Consider the following 16792-nt stretch of genomic DNA (forward strand, 5'->3'; position numbering starts at 1 on the left):
TTGGAAGGTTTGCGCAGGCCGAGGCCGCAAGCTTATGTGCGTCTTAAAAAGAATCACCCTGGCTTCTGGTGGAGAGAACAGTGCAGAGGCGCAAGCAGGGGAAAAGGGGGCCAGGCTGTTGTAATCGTACGACTGTGGGGTGCTGGTGGCCTGGGCCATGGCGGAAGAGGTGGTGCTGGCGCAGAAGTGGCTGGACTCAGGAAACATGGCAGGGGTGGCATCTCTAGGACTCGGGAGTGGGCGGGATAGGACACCGTACATTAAGCCCAAGACCCTGGGACAGGGACGAGCCCAGCCAGTCCCAGCCCGGCCTTCGGCTCCTTCCGAGGCTTGTTCTCAACCTGGCATTACTTGGAATTTGGACGCCAGAGATGAGCAGCTCTGGTCCTCCAGGCAGGAGGGGAGGCCCTGGCCACCCTTACCTTTGGCTCTGTGATCTTCCTCCTTGGGGCACTTGCCCCCTTCCCACCACTTGCGCTTCAGAATTTCCAGACGGTTGTTCTCCTGCAACTGGAGGATGGCCAGATCAAACTCGTCCCGGAAGACGGAGCCTGTGGGTCACAGGAGAGCCCAGAACACAGGACATGAGTGCCCACGTCCGCATCTCTCTGCTCCCTTCCCGGTAAACCTCCCTGCCACCCTGCCCACGTAACATAGGAGGGGAGGGACAGGGGTCCCCGCAGGAGCACGGCTCTCTACTTGCTCAGGCTGAGGACTCTCCGCGCCATGCAGGGCACCAGGCGTTTCTACTTTCCTTCTCTCCACGCTGACTGGCACGCTCAGTCCACGGCCAAGACCCCAGCATGGGTCAAGGGACAGCCTTCCGGGCAGCTGTGCTGCCCATCTCCCCATCCAGGCGCCGACATTTTCTACCTGGGTGAACCCACCTCCCTCCCCACCAGCACGCGGTAAGCTGGTTGCAAAGCTCCCCGTCCGCCTGCCCCTGGGAGGCCAAGGAGGGAAACCTTCTGTGACACAAACCTTGCAATCAGTTGCCTATTTTCTACTTTATTGAAATTAGTTTCTCTGCCATTTGTAACTCTCACTACATTACACCCGACAGTTGTTTACCCGGAGCGGCCACCAATGAGAAAAGGGCCACCCAGAGCAAGGTGGAAGCTTCCCCTCCTCCATCTGTGTGGAGAATCGGTCTGGGGCACCCCTTTCCCGCACAGCTGCCTGCTGGGTGCCCCAGAACCCCTGGCCCCGTCCACTACTCTGTTTACATCGCTCTTCCCTCCCTCCTCAGACAGAAGGCTCTGTTGAGTGCAATTCTTTTTTAATTTTTCGTATGGAGTATGGTCAAGAAGCTTTGGTTCTGGAATGTAGGTTTAATCACAAAAAACAGGCTTAAATGAAACCGTGGAAAGCTCGATGCCCCAGCACAGGCTGAGGCCTGAAATTATGAAGAAAAATCATTAAGAAAAAGCCGCCAGGAGGCTGCAAATGAACTAAGCTGCCCAGTTTTCTTGTCCAAGCTCTGTAAAGGTCTGATGTGGACAGACGCCCCAGGGAAAAGGGCTCTGATGCAGGATACAGGCAAACGCTGGAACAAATAGATTCCTGCTCTCAAACTTTCGTGCACACAGGAATCCCCTGGGGATCTTGTCGACCTGCAGACTCTAATTCAGTGGGTCTGGGGCTGGGGGCTGAGATTTCGCATTTCTCACAAGTTCCAAGGCGGTGCCCTGCCGCTGGGCCATGGGCTGCACTTTGACAGGTAAGGAATTAGATCAGCTCCCAGATCTCCTAGCACTCTAACAGTCCATGACGCCATAGATAGAACCTTCCCTGCTACAGATACAACTACCCTCGGGCATTCAAACCCCAAGCCTGCAGCGCTGAATGTGATCTGGGGGAACGTCAATAGCACCTCATATATTACATAGCAGGTACTTAACACACATTTGAAGTGAATGGCTACTGGAACTAACAGATGCTGTTGGGTGGTGAGACTAATGAATATTCCAGGTTTAGAGACAAGTATCCAGCCAACAAGGCATTTCAAGCAGTTTTCAAGGCATCTTCAACCCAATCTCAATAGCATACCAAGGGCCCCATGAAAGGATTATTCTGCTTACTCCATGTTTGCCTACTTAGCTCCTAAACTACCCGACTAATTTTCCATCTCATTCCTTGTTCTGTTTCTCTTCATCTTCCTGGGTCTAACCACACTGCTTATTCCATAGTTACACCCTTACTTTCCACTTAAGAAGGACACACATGCTTGTCTTTCCTGGACCTAAATTCTGTCCCATCAATCGACTATGCAATGCTCTTCCCAGCCTGATCTAAGAACCTGGGCTAACCCATAGCTCACCTTCCCCATCTGTCCTGTCCTGTTGAGCTGGTGGACCCGTTTGGCAACACGGTCTGAGAGGTGAAATGCTGGATTTGGAGATAGGCCCCCTAGGCTCCAGCTCAGCTTTTCTCTCCACTTATTCTGTGACCTTGGACAAGTAACTTATCAGCTCTGAATCTCAGTTCTGTCCTCTAGAATGGGAAGAACCACATCTCCCTTGCAGGTGGGATAAGACTAAGATAACACATATGGAAACAGCATTACCTCAGACAGAGAACCAATGCATTTCCCTCCCCTTTTCCTTGGTTACTGATGAGAATTTCTAGAGTCGGTCTGCTTTATGCCAACTCTATAGGTTTGTGCCATGAAAACTTTTGAAGCACTTGACAGTTCAGTTAAATTTATTAAATTGCTAGAGTATTATCAAGGTGCACCTTAGGTTCATTTTGTGGTTCCCTCCACCATCTTTAAATACAATGTTAACCAGTAAATTTCTCAAAGGGGCCCATAATCTGTATTATTAATGAAATCAATGAAATATGATGCTAAGTGGAGGGTGTGCAGGTGCCCTGAGTGAGGCTTCCAGTTTACAGAACTACTAGGGTCAGAAATTACAGAGTTCAAGGGTGAACCATATTATTGCCTATATTCGTTGGCTTGGTTTCTGATCAGTCTTGAAGAAGTCATCTGCTTTTATCAAATAACACAGGGAACATTGGAAAATGTGGGGAGGGCACTAATGTTCCCCCTAACAGGCTAAGTGTGATGAAACACTGTGGTGAGACCAGATTATTCAGTTTAACCTTTGTAACAACCCTCTGAGGTACGTATTAGAAACCTGATTTTACAAATGCGATAATTGAGACTCTGAGAGGTTAAATAACCTATCCAAGGTCCCACAGCCAGGAAGCAGGGTGCATTCCCAGATCTGCCTGACTCCATCCCATGCCCTTCACATGACACAGGTATAAGTGAGGCCTACAATTTATAGAGTTCTGAGTTAGGTACCGATCAAGAGAAGGGGTGTGACACTACTATATATACAATAGATAACCAACAAGGACCTACTGTATAGCACAGGGGACTATACTCAATATTTTGTAATAACCTGTAAGGGAAAAGAATCTGAAAAAAAATAGATATATATCTGAAACACTTTCCTGAAACTAACTTACACCTAAAACTAACACAACATTGTAAGTCAACTACATTTCAAAAAACAAAAAGAGAGAGAAGTGGTGTGTAAGATACCAACAAAGATGCACATCCTGTATATCAATTTCCCCACATGAGATGATTTCCTCCATTCCTGCTTCTTCCCTGGCTGCTTGGTTTCAGGACAACCTTGTATGAGGACAGACTTGGACAAGGACAGCCCTATACAATGTGGCTCTCCATGGTGTGTGTGGGAAGGGTACATGTCTGAAACACTGGGGGACATTTCCAGACCTCCTCCATAGTCACAAAGTCACAAACGTGCTTCCCCTCACCTTCTGATAGAGGAACCATCACCAGGGGAAGGCCTAAAGCAGGGATATTCTTTACAAGGCACAGCTGGGATACCTTTCCGGAAGCCAAGCATCTCTACCTTCCTATAATAAACCGAGGGCACAGTCAGCAAGGTGAATACCAGAGCTTTCCTGCCCACTCTCAGCTACCTACTCTGACTAAGACCAGATGGACCAGTGAGATCCACAGATGATTTGAAAGCCGTCTCCTCCAATCACGTCAGTCCCCTTTCGTAGTAAACCTTTCACCAGGGACACTAATAGCAAAATTAATTCACTTGAGTCCTACCATCTCTTCCGTCTCCTTTCCACTGCTAGTAGAGATGTCAGACATCAGAGAAATGGCCAAAGGGTAGGACTCGATGTTTTCACTGCCCAGGGCCTGGGTTCAATCCCTGGTTGGGGAACTCAGATCTCACAAGCTAGCTGTGTGGTGTGGCAAGAAAAAAAAAAAAAAAAAAAAAGAATACACCAAGGGCATCCATATGCCCTTTAATAATTAATCTATGAATAACTAATCAATTAGCCCTTCCATAATTAAGGACTGGGTACTAATCCCTGATGACTTGGAAGGATGTGGATTCGTTTTTTTTAAAAACCTTAAGAATGCCCATCTCAAGTCACTGTGAACCCGGTTCTAGAAACAGGGGTTGTTGACTTCAAGGCTGCATTCGACGGTTGGAGCTACCCTGAGCCTGCCTGGGTGGAGCTACCCGAAGAGGCTGTTCCTCTCCTGCATACCGACTGGCATGCCAATCCCATAGCCCTTGGTGTCCAGCAGGCCCCCAATCTGAGTGAGGTTGCAGTTTCGCTGCCGATAGTACTCATTCATGGTGGATTCCAGAAGGAAGGCGTAGTTGGAATTCAACACCCTGGCGATCCCCTCCTCCGTGCTCTTCACGAACACACTGGGCTGCTTGGAGTACATGTAATTCCACATGCGCTGGTAGGTCTGATAGCGGGAATTCTGGGAAAAGAACGCAAGGACGCAGGTTGAGGAAAGAGAAAGGAGATGGTGGCCTGGAAAGGGAGGGCATCCAAGTGGTCCCTAAAATTCTGGCCCTTCTGCTACTCAGTCCTCTCCTTATATTCAAGAACCTGTTCCCTTTCATCTCACAACTGCCACTGCTTAATGGCAGGAGGAGAGGGTTGTGCCTTTGATACCTTTTACAAAGACAAAGAAGGAACAGGGTCTGAAGGTGTGTAAACTCTGCCTACTGCTTCGATCGTTGGTTCTGCTTCATCCACCCATCTTCCATTGCCAACCTCCATGTTCTGACCAAAGTGAGAATGGAAATTCTGGCTGTGTCCTCTACTGTCCTTCAGCGCAGAGGCAGCAAACTCAGGTTCATTTTGGACTTTTAAGAGACATCATCTGAAGGGGCAGTGCCAGCTCTTCTCTATCAACCCTAAACTAATCTGTCAATCACATATCCAATGTTGGCTTCTAGTTTACAAATAATAACAAGACTGAGAGAATTCTGGGGGTCTATCCAAACCCTGTGTTTGCATGATGCCTTCACTGGTCCCTGTGCCAGTAGCCCTGAGACTTGTATGGGAAACAGAAAACTGAAGGCCTTGGACTTGTTTCATGTGATAATGAACTTCTTGGGTCACAGACTGGTTAGACACTCACTGACTCCAGGGGAATCTGCTTCCCTAGAGAGCCTGAAGCAAATGCAAACTACTCCTATGCAGTTGGCTCTGCCAGCCTTGGTAGCCTGCCAGCTAACACACCATTGTGGCAGGGCTGGCTCCTGAGCCCTGCAAGGGAAACTCGGAGAAGCCAAAACGGTCCTGATCTGAGATCTATCTAGTCTGGGATCAATGAAACCAGCTCAGCTTAATCTAAAGTTCCTTACACGTTAGTCATTCGTGTATTACTCCAATCTTGCTTTGTCTAAGCACTACTTATAAAATTTAGCCTACTTAAAAAATTTAAATGTGTATGTTAGCCTCACCTTATGCAGAAATATAAATAAAAGTACATGTTAGAGTCACTGCATATTTTTTTCTAATACTCATTACAATAAATATGAAACCACTGCAATTAAAAAATAGTTCTACCACTAAAATCATCTCAAGTAGCACTAATCATTCATGTATAACACTTTGGGACAAGGCTGATATTAACCCAAGTGCTTTGGGGACCTGGATCCATGGGTATTTTGGGGAGCAGGGGAAAAATGAGCCCCATGAGAACCTCCAAATTAGGTGTTCAAAAGGGATGATGGGATGAGGCAAGATGTTTTTATCTCCAGTGGACAAACATCTCAACTTTATTCTGCCCGACTCCTGATGTTGGCGAGCAACCATATGGGTTTACTTGGAAGAAGGTCATGCTGGAGCCTCCGTGAATCGTGCCATACTCAATGGCGGTCTGGTCAGCCAGGTCGTCCACCGACTCAATGGGCACATCCATGCGCTGCACGGTCAGGAAGGCTGCCAGGTTGGCCGTGTAGGATGAGATGATGATCAGTGTGAATGCCCACCTATGTAGGAAAAGACCAAGAAGTCATCCTTGCTGGGGCACCCCAGGAGTCTTAAACCCCATCCCCAGTCCTGCTGCGACATGGGAGAGACCAGGTGGCCCTCTTCTGAGGGGCTTAGTGGGGAAAGAGAAAGGAGGCATGGCATTTGATGTCAACAGAAAGGAACGGCTTGGGAGGGTGGCCTAGAAGAAGACAGTGGTTTTCTTTCTCTTATTTCCTAAAGGAGGTGATTATTGGGTTTCTACTCAAAAGAAGTGTGTCCATGAACATGAGACAGCTTGAGAGACGGTGAGCAATGAGCTAGTGAATGAGCTAAGGGTGCCAGCCCTGGAGGCTCTGTTCAGAGCTAGAGCTGGGATGCCTCCCCCAGCCCCGTCATGATGCAGCCGACATTCAGAGCAGCATCGGCATGTACTGAGCACCTACTGTGAGTCACACCCCCTCTCTCCTGTACTCCCTACAACTCAGGGAGGTGAAAATCTTATCCTGATTTCACAGAAGACAAAACCGAGGCTCAGAGAAGCAAAGTCACGTGGCCAAGTAACTGAGAAATTTGTATTCTATAACCAGTTCTACAGATTGTAACAGCAGAAACTCTTCAAGATGAGCTGGTGAAAAGCACCTTCGGACTGCTGAGAAGTTGGAATTAGAAAATGCTTTTACAATGGTCACGCTATTTCAAAATGGAAGGTTGTTTTATTGGGCAGATCGGACTTATTTAAAATTAGAATAGTTTTGCAACTCAGGCAGCAGCATACATGCTAAAGTCATTAAAACCAGTTTGCTCACTTAAGTAGGTTAAACAAGACGTCTACCATCTGGTCAGCAGTATGGATCTGCTTCCTAATCCATTTGTTTATAGGGGTTCAAAGATACATGTAAGCACAACTGAGGTTGGATAATCGCCAAATTCTGAATCAGTGGAGTCTGAATTAATGAGGCTTCACTCATTATGAAGACATTGCCAACCAAGGCACACTGTTTGCCAGGGGCTGCAGCAGCCGGCAGCTTCCAGGTGGATTTCCAAGAGCAGGAAGTCCCATTGTCCCCTTTGCCACGTGTCCAAGAATTCCTTCAGGCTGCCTCCCAGGAGTGAAGGAACAGGGGCACCCATCAACTTGATGGGCACATCCACACGCGCCAGATCACCAGTAAGGGATCTGGTTTTAGTTCTGGCTTTGTCCAATTCCACCTATGAGACCTTAGGGAAAAGCCACACATTTCCTCTGAGCTCGTTTGCTTGTCTAATAAATGGGGGATAATAATGTCTGGTCCACCTGTCTTTGGAGTGTTGTGAGATCAGGTGAGATAATATGTCATTAGTGACTAATAATCTGTAAAGGATGAGATGAGTGTGAGATACAGAGACATGTAGAGATGCAATGAAAATCATTTGTCCACCTTCCCTACTTGTGACCTGTAAGGGCCAGGAGTCCCTCCATCTGCAAAACCTGCTCTCCTTGCTCCTGCCTGGGCTCTTACACTCTCTTGGAAGTTGTTTCTCATGAGCTTCCCCCAGAGGAGGCTGAGGTGGTGGTGGTGAGTGGTCCCCAGGTGGAGGCGTGCATTCGGAAGCTGCTCTGCCACATTGTCGTGGGTTAATGAGCCCTGGGTGTGGACATGACCTCAGAGCTGGCTGGGGAGCTTCCCCCAGCCCCATGGCTACACTCTGGCATCTGTTCCGCCCTGGGCAGCCATGTGGCTGTTTTTGCCACTGGTCACAAAGGACGGATCAGAGAGAGTAAGTAGCTCATTGCAAGCCCGTCACCTTGGCTGACAAAGCAAATCATGCCCACTCTCCCTCCGGAGGGGCCAGTGGAGACTTGCTCCTGGGTGAAAGGGGCATTATCATTGTGAAGCTGGCATTCTTGTTAGCAATGTGGCATTTTCCGTCGCTTGCTGTGGGTGAGGGTGCCACGGTAGGCCACGATGGCCCTGTTTTCTGACCTCCCACTCCCCAGGGAGCCAATCTAACTGAGGCCCTGATTTTATAACCAAGAATTCCAAGAGGCAGAGGGGCGCACCGACACCTCCGGGTCGGGCTGGGAAGGGTCGAGCCTCCCTTCCACAGACGCTCTGGAGCAGGGTAACCGAGCCACCTGGGGCCGGCTATTTAAAGCACTGCTGAGCCAGTGGGCTGAGCCGACAGCCTGCAGGACCGGTGGTTCCCCTCAGCACTAGGGCAGACTTTCTCTGGAGGAGGGGATTCCTGGGGGTGGGAGCTGACAGGTGAAGGAAGCAGGCAATGGAGCCCTACGTGCAGCATGTGGGAACAAGCACCTCTGGAAGGAAAAGCCCAGGTAGAAAGGGATCAGAATCTGCAGCTGACGTCTCATCTATGGGTTTCTGCCCAGATTTCCTGGATTTTGAGGGAGCTCTGTGACTGTGCCTGACAAGACCATCCTTTCTGCCAGGGAACGTGAGACCCAGGTCCCCTCAGTGATCCGCTCAGTGACTCCTGGGCACGACCTGATAACGGGTGAGCACCTTGCCCCAGTGGTTTAAATCCTACTGTGTCAGTCTCAGCTGTGTTTCCACCTGCCGATCAGCCCCAGTCCAGTGGCTCCTAGGTAACTGTCCAGACCCCCCACTGTCCCCAGCACCCATGCCCCTTTCCTTTTCCTCTGGCTTACACGGGCTGAGAAGGAGAGGAGCGAATGAAGGTTGTAAGTCCTATAAGCTGTGACACCAAACCTGACAGTGGGTTTTTAAGTGAGGATGGGAAACTTGCCTTTCAACACCTCATTGGTATTTCATTTCCCCCCATAATGGCCTAATAGCAATGATTAGTCCAAACATTTACGTAGCACTTCCAAATTTTCAGAGAACTTTCCCACACATCGAATCATTCCACCATGTTCCTTTTGCCCTGCCAAGAGGAGAAGGGAGCTCCAGGAAGAGGCTGGCTGACTGCGCGTGTGGACCATGATTGCAACTTGCTCCCTGAGGTCCTGTCCAACTCCGAGCTACTAACAGCTTGCATTTTCCCACACCTGCTAATGTGGACAGGTCCGGCAGGCCCCCAGAGCCAGGTGCAGAGGGGCAAAGCTCCAGAAAGCTGCTGGAGGGGGCGTGGGCTTGGATTTCTCCTGCAGGGACTTCCTTCTACATGCTCACATTTGCATAAATCTGCCTATGCGTTCACAGGCGCTGCCTCTCAACCTCTGGTCATTTTCAGGTCAGGAAGTTATAACTGCTTTGCTGTGGGCCTTCAAGGCATTTTCTCACTCGGTCTCCTTTCCTGCCTTGGCTCCCCTCTGCATCTAGACCTCCAAGGCAGAGAACAGAGAAGGAGAAAAGATGGCCCAAAGCGCACCCACCCGCTGCCCCCAAACCCTCTGAGCTGGCAGAGGCTGTCCTAGGGCAGAGCTGAGGTTCCTGCCTACCGGAAGCTGGATCAGGGCTTATCCGAGGACCCAGGATCTTACCAGACGCCACTGACACAGCGGGTGGATAAGGCACGAGGGGCGATGGTGGAGCCCTGCTGCATGAAGCCCCCGACCGGAAACCAGAGGCTGTTGCCGAGGGAGTACTGATTCACCAGGAGGTTGCACCGGCCCTGGGCACACGGGTGGGGTGTGTACCACTCGTAGGGCGTCAACCTGTGAGAGAAAGGGACACATGCCAGTGCTGCGGAGGGTGGGCGTGAAGGAAGGGGTGCTGAGGGTGTGAGGGCGCTCCCCTGCCTGGCCTCGCCCCGAGACCTTGGTAGCTGGCCTGTGGCCTTGGCTAAGCCCCTCCCCTCTATGGGACTTGGGTTTTCCCACTGAAAAATGAGAAAGTTGGACTATGTTGGCAGTTTCGGAACTGTTTTTCTTTAATCAAAGAAACATTTTAATTTTTTCAAAATAAATCAAGTCACAGGATAGACGGCTGGGAATTGCTTGTTCTGCCTCCTTCAGTTCCCCAAAGTGACCAAAGAGAGACCCTACAGCCCCACAGAGCCATGGTTTGAAAGCCGTTGGCCTAGAGTAGTAATTCTCAAACTTTAACTGACATCAGAATCACCAAGAAGGCTCGGGAGAACACAGATTGTGACAAAAGCGTCTGATTCGGTACATCGGGTTGAGGCCCAAGAATCTGCAAGTTCCTAGGTGATGTGGATGCCACTGGCCCAGGGACCACACTTTGTGAACCACTAGCCCAGATGGTCCCTCAGGCTCAGGCCCTGGTTCTCAACCCTGTCTGTGTTTCAGACTCACCTGGGAGCTTTTGAAATAATGCCGATACCTGGATTCCACACCCAAAGGTTCTGATTTAATTTGTCCAGGTAAGGCCTGGACATCAGCATTTTTAGGGCTCCCCAGGTGAGCGTGACGGGCACACAGGGTTGCGAAGGGCGGCGCTCCCTCCCGCTGTCGCGCGCAGCCTCACGCTGGCCCCTCTCTCCCAGCGGTACCTCTGATGCCCTTTCTTCCTGCCCACCAGACACATGCTCTCCCTCTTCCGCCCCAGCCTGCCTCCCACACAAAGCCTTCCAGCTCTGATGTGAGAGACGCGTCTGGGCGTGTGCTGAGCAGGGCAGGTCTGCCTCTTCACAGGGTGTTACCGTCGCCCCCGGCCTTCCCTTCAGCCTAGTGCGCATGTGCCGTGCTGCAGGGCTGGCCCACGTTTCCATCGCTGCCGCCTGTTCCCGAATACAAGGCCAATGTGCCATCGGTGGCCCCTGCCCCGAGACGTGCTCCTGCTCTTCGTGGCCTGCGGGGGTGGCTTGTACCCGTGGTGCCCCACCTTGGTGGTTCCCAAGCCTACGGGCCACTGGAAGTGAGCTTCAAAAATACAGATTTCCAGGCCTCATCCCTAGAGATTTGGAGACGATCAGACATAGAAATTCAAGCTTTTTAAAGCTCCCTGTGTGACTCTGGTATCAGCTGGCTTGGGAACGGCTGCCTTAGAGCAGTGGTTTTCAAATATCTTTTCACCTCTAAAATCTTACCCAGAAGTACAATATATAAGAGAAAAGCGGAGCTGGTCTGAATGAAGACGGGCTGAGGTCCCAGAGCTCTGGCTGCCCAGCCTCTTCACACCGCCCCTCCACGTCTCCGTAAGCTACCAGGAGCCCCCACGCTCGGGGAACCCTGTTTGAAAGCCACTACCTTGGGCCAGATTACCTTATGCTCAGATATTACATATACAGGATATTATATATATATGTATATATAGGATGTATGATCAGACCTTTTGTAGTTTCTTCTTGGTTAATCTTTTTGTTAATTCTGGATCCTAGGGGGCAGTGTGTGCATGTGTGTGTGTGTGTGTTTGTGTGTGTGTGTGTAGGGCAGAGAAGAGGGGCTGTTTAAGCCCCCAGGGCTGATTGAAAAGCTTCAGGCTGTGGCAGGCGTGGTGAAGCAGCCGTGTGTGTGTGTGTGTGTGTGTGTGTGTGTCTGGTAACCAAGCCCTAAGACCATTTGCAGGTCCCCGAGGTCCCCTGAGAGCCATGGCTTACTACACACAGGGGCTCAATCAAAGGGGGCAAGAGCGAACTGCAGGGCAGCGGAGCAAGGACTCAGGCAGACAGTTTCCTTTCAGCAGCCGCAGGCAGTGCGGCCAAGTGCACAGGGAGAGTGTCAGACGGCTCCTGTGCCTCGCCAGTCGACACTGACGACAGATACTTGACAGTGGCAATGCCTACAGGCCCAAGGGGGGGTGGGTGGCACCCGAGCGGCATAAGCAGCCGCAGCCTTTGAAGACGACCGGGTTGTAAGCAAGGCCTTTCCCTGTTTGGTTGGATCTCATGGGCCAGGGACGACTTCCTGAACTTGGCTTTGATCTCCACTGGAAGAGGCACAGACTGAGTGATTCAATGCCTCTCGGGCAGGCTGGGAACTGCCCCGGGGTTTGGAACCCTGCAGTTCCTTGGGGCTCCATCTTCTTCTTTTTTTTTAATATAAATTTATTTATTTATTTATTTTTGGCTGTGTTGGGTCTTCGTTTCTGTGTGAGGGCTTTCTCCAGTTCCGGCAAGGGGGGGCCACTCTTCATCACCGTGCGCGGGCCTCTCACTGTCACGGCCTCTCCCATTGCGGAGCACAGGCTCCAGACGCGCAGGCTCAGCAATTGTGGCTCACGGGCCTAGTTGCTCCGCGGCATGTGGGATCTTCCCAGATCAGGGCTCGAACCCGTGTCCCCTGCATTGGCAGGCAGATTCTCAACCACTGCGCCACCAGGGAAGCCCCCGGGGCTCCATCTTCTAACTGGAGGGTGCACAGTCTCCCCTCAAGCACTGAATAGACGTGCTCTTGGGGAAGACCCCACCCCATAGAGGTGGAATGTTCACTACAGAATCATCTGGCCCCGCCTCCGTGGCCCCGAGGCAGAGGAGACCGCTGGACCAGAGCCACTGGCAGCCCTTTAGAAGCTCACCCTGAGCGGGTCTCGGCTCCTCCAGGGTGGTGAGCTGAGCCCTGAGTGGGAATCGGGGGTCTGAGGGAATGACCCGGAGCCACAAGAGCTTGTTCTGCTTCTGAGTAGTCAGTTGGCTCTCCTGAAGCCCAGGCTGGTCCAACTTAGCCTCAGAGAGAAACAGCCCTCTCTGTGCATCTTCCTGGGATGCTCCTCGGCTTCTTCCGTCGGCCCAGGGACAGTCTCTGGTTTCCGGGGGCGGGGGCAGGGGCGCTGGTTCTCCCCAACCCCTGATCTGGACCATTTGTCTCAGCTCAGCACTACTTGCCAGGGCTTCTCTCTGTCCTGCCTTCCTGCTGTCAGCCATCCTCCGCAGTCCCCATTCAACAAGGCAGCTGTGTTTTCACAGACAGACTCGGGCTGGGGAAGGGCCAGGCCCTCTGCAGAGGAGGCCTTCTCCCTCGCCTGTGCCACCAAGGCCTCCAGCCCCCCACTCCAGATTTTCAGGCTCTGCTTCTCGTCATTCAGCACTTTGTGGCAGATCCTGGCAAGGACGGATGCCAGGGCTGCCAAAGCCTCGGTACTGAATCAGAGTGATCTTCCTGCCACCTTCCTCCCTTCCTCTCTCTCCCAAATCTCCTACACAAGCAGGTGGGCTGGAGACTGGGGAACGAGATGGGTAAGAGGCAGGGGCGCAGAAGCAAATTTGGACAAGCTCGCCTGTCTTCTTTGTGCATAGTAGGGGATGTGGGCAAAGACGGATGGATGGGCAGTGCCAGGTCAACAGCTGGGCAGAGTGGTTCAGGTCCTGAGTCCCTCTCCCGTCCCTCTGGTTTGGCACCAAGGGCTTCTCAACCCACCCTTCTCCGGCTCCCCACCCCCTCCCATGCAGTTCCCAGAGGTGGACACGAGGTGGCGCTGTGAGGACAGGGAAGGGGAGAGGAGAGTACCGAGCCACTAGGAAGAGGACACAGCTGACGGCCAGATAGGCTAGAAGCATGAAGAGCCAGACGCCAGGAGAAAAAGGGTCCAGGAAGGAGAAATAGCCGGGTCTGCGGCCCTGGAAATGGAAATAAAAACAAGATTCACCGTCTACATTCAGTCAGCATGGCCCTTGGGAAGGGCAGGGCAGGGCAGAGGGGATGGTGACCTGGGTCTGGCCCCAGATTGCATTGCCTTGGGTTATGGGTGATTGGTTTAAAAATGACACAGGGCTGAAGGTGCAGAGGGGGCTGCTCTGAAACACTTACCCAGCCCTGATCTCAGCAGATGAAACAAAAGAACAGCTGGGGGGCCTCGTTACTTCCTAGGATGAAAGAGGCTCTGTGCTGGGCAAGAAGAACAGCCCTCAGTGCCCCTTATGTGCCGTCCCCACATCCTCCAGGGGCAGTGTGTTTGGGCTCTGAAGCACTTTTGAACTGTTGATGTCTGCGGTGGTGGATGGAGCGCTAGCCCCCCACTCAGACACTCACCTCTTTCTCATGAGGATGCTAATATGACAGGCATCCTTGGTTTTTTTGTTTGCAGGGTGACCTCACGCACAGTGAGACCTTCTCAAACCGGTGCTGTGAGGCCCAGATTCTTATTTTCGTTGTATTAGGGAAGAAATCAAAGCCCAGGGCACTCGAGAGATGTGTCCAAGGTTATACGGCTAATCAGTGGAAGAGCTGGGACTCAAATGCACGCTTCCTGACACAAAGCCCAGGGCTCGTACCATGATGCTGTGGGAAAACATGTTTGTCCCCAGCACAGGGACATGCTTGACTAGCGTCATGGGAGCCAAAGGATGGAGCCAGGAACAGAGAGCTAAGGACCAAGCGCCAGGGCATTTTCTGTAGGAAAGTGAGATAGAATGAGAAGGAAGGAGTTCCAGAACCTGCTCCCAGTCTTCAGCTGTGTGGTCTCGGGCAAGTGCACACCCCCCTTCAGCCTCCGTTGGAGCTGGACTAGATCAAAGGTGACACCCTGGTGACCTGCAGACCACAGACAACTTGTTTGTTTACCTGCAGTGCTTACCCATTTTGATTAATTGCCAACATTAAATGATTGGGAGATTTCACATAAAAATCCAGATTTCTGGCTTAAAAAATGGGTGATCTGGCAACACTGGGCCTAATTCTCAACCAGCTGGAGCTGAGTGGCAGCTGCCCACTCAAGACAGGGCCCCTCTCTGCAGCTCCCCGCGGCTGCCTTGGTCTTGCATCAGGCTTACTTCTTCCATTTACTATGAAACCACTGGACTAGATGCTCCCTAAAGACCATTCTAAATTGAAAATGATACGATTTTATGATTCCAGGAATCTAGGAAGTCCATGGATAGGGCAGAAAATCAGTATTAAGCTCAGGGGTTCTACAAACATGTAAACTTTCAAGCTCAAGAGTATATGAGTCACGGCACAACCTACTGTCAATAACAAGGTATGTCACTTTTACACTGGGGTCCCCAGAAACACAAAGGGCAGCTGCCTATGGCAGTACTGATCTCAACCAGCTTTCTGGGCTTTCGTTATCAGCCAGACAGCCAGACCATGGAGCCCATGCTGAGAAACTCTAGGTAACAATAGCTCTCCCAATGCAGCATCTAAGGAGCAGGAGAGACAACGCTGCATGGTCCCCTTGTATTCGAACAGCTCCAGTCGTGGGTGATTTTCAACTTCTCTTCTGGTGGGTTTTCCATCCCTTCCAAGCAAGCCAGTAGGCAAATTCCCAAAGCACTTGGGAGTACAGTTTTTACACTCCCATTTGGGGACACAGTCCGGTGGGTACAGAGTGAAGAAGTCAAAGCTTATCCTCTGCCAATGGGGCACCTGTTCTTGGGCCCTTCATCAGTGTGGCAGTGACCCCTTGGGTGGTCTGTCTGAAACTGGTTTTCTCTCCCAATAAGGCTGAGACCAGGGAACTGCCCTTTGATACCAATTGCAAGTACTCTGCCTCATGTGCGTTCATGCTTGAGCTGCACAGAACACTCAGGTGATTGACTGGGAAAATAAAACAACTTGAGGGACAAAGCCCAGTAACCAAGGGAACAGGAGAGAAATGGGGAGTAGGCCATTTAAGTATGTCTGGTCCTATCACTATGTAAATTCTCTAACAGGAAGAGGGACTCAAGAGAGGCAGAATGAGAGTCCCCAGTTAGTCATTCTTGTGTCCATCACGGGTTAACCATGTCTTTGTCTTCATCCTAAGAGCCAGTGGCAGACAAAGGAAGACATAGAGTGAGTCCAGAAGGGGGATGAAGGCACTCATGATGCACACACACCTTCTGCAGCAGAAATCACTAGCATGGGCCACTCCTGGGGTCCTTCTATCCCCCAGAGCTTCTCTGGGCAAACGTACATGAATTCTACGCCTGTCGTTCATGACTATTTCACTCTGTGTCTCCCAGTTGAGAGATATCCAAGAGAAAAAAATCTTTCATTGTAGCTTTCTGAATCTGAAACCCCATTAGATGCTCGATGTCAGAAATCTATACCTGATTATATCACAATGAGTGAAATTGAGGAAAATGACAGCACTATTTAAAGCTGCCATATTTGGTTATGGGTGATAAGAAATGATGCACAGCCATGGGAAAAATTCCTGCAGACTCAAGTTATAAAACATAGAACATCACACAAACAAGGATCAAGACATAAACAGAGCTCCATTGGAAACGTATCAGTCACGTTGGCAAGGCAACATCTGATTCCACTTGTGATTGACTGACGCCAACCAGAAGAGCAAGGAATGGTCAGTCATTTGAGATTTGGGTCTGGGCTCGCGCAGCCTAGGCTTGGGCTGAGCCCAAGCTGTTTTTATGATGCCAAAGAGAAGTATGTTACTTGTAAGGCTCTGAACGCCTACCTTTTTTTTTTTTTCTATGCAGATGCTTTTGATTGCTTCCTTCCTCAAAGACATCTGAGTACTGGTGCTTGGGGCAAATCAGGTGTCACATGCCACAGGCATTTCTTCCTAGTAATAGATTTTCCTTAACCCAAAGGATATATGATGGTGATGCTTTTCTTCTGAAGAACTCAAAATGCTTCACTACGTTCTCTTGATTTCAGTACCCAGTTCTCCATATTGACAGATGGAAGAACTGCGACCCATGGAGATTAAGTGCCTTGCTCAAATCACTGGTGATGGCTTCAATTTCTCTGGTGCTCGTT

The 16792-nt window shown here is 50.8% G+C and overlaps 1 protein-coding gene across 4 annotated transcripts in view; it reads right to left on the reverse strand.

Annotated features, from left to right (window-relative positions):
- GRIK4 (glutamate ionotropic receptor kainate type subunit 4) overlaps window positions 1-16792 on the reverse strand; it is a 439675-nt gene that overhangs the window by 17453 nt on the left and 405430 nt on the right. For all 4 annotated transcript variants that reach the window (XM_036862433.1, XM_036862435.1, XM_036862434.1 and 1 more), the window contains 5 exons: window positions 13595-13704; window positions 9731-9904; window positions 6137-6302; window positions 4552-4777; window positions 423-551 (listed from right to left, as the gene is read on the reverse strand). In XM_036862433.1, the coding sequence (XP_036718328.1) occupies window positions 423-551; window positions 4552-4777; window positions 6137-6302; window positions 9731-9904; window positions 13595-13704 (805 nt within the window). The remainder of the gene's footprint in view (window positions 1-422; window positions 552-4551; window positions 4778-6136; window positions 6303-9730; window positions 9905-13594; window positions 13705-16792) is intronic.

The sequence above is a fragment of the Balaenoptera musculus genome, chromosome 8, assembly GCF_009873245.2.
Source record: "Balaenoptera musculus isolate JJ_BM4_2016_0621 chromosome 8, mBalMus1.pri.v3, whole genome shotgun sequence".
NCBI lineage: Eukaryota > Metazoa > Chordata > Mammalia > Artiodactyla > Balaenopteridae > Balaenoptera > Balaenoptera musculus.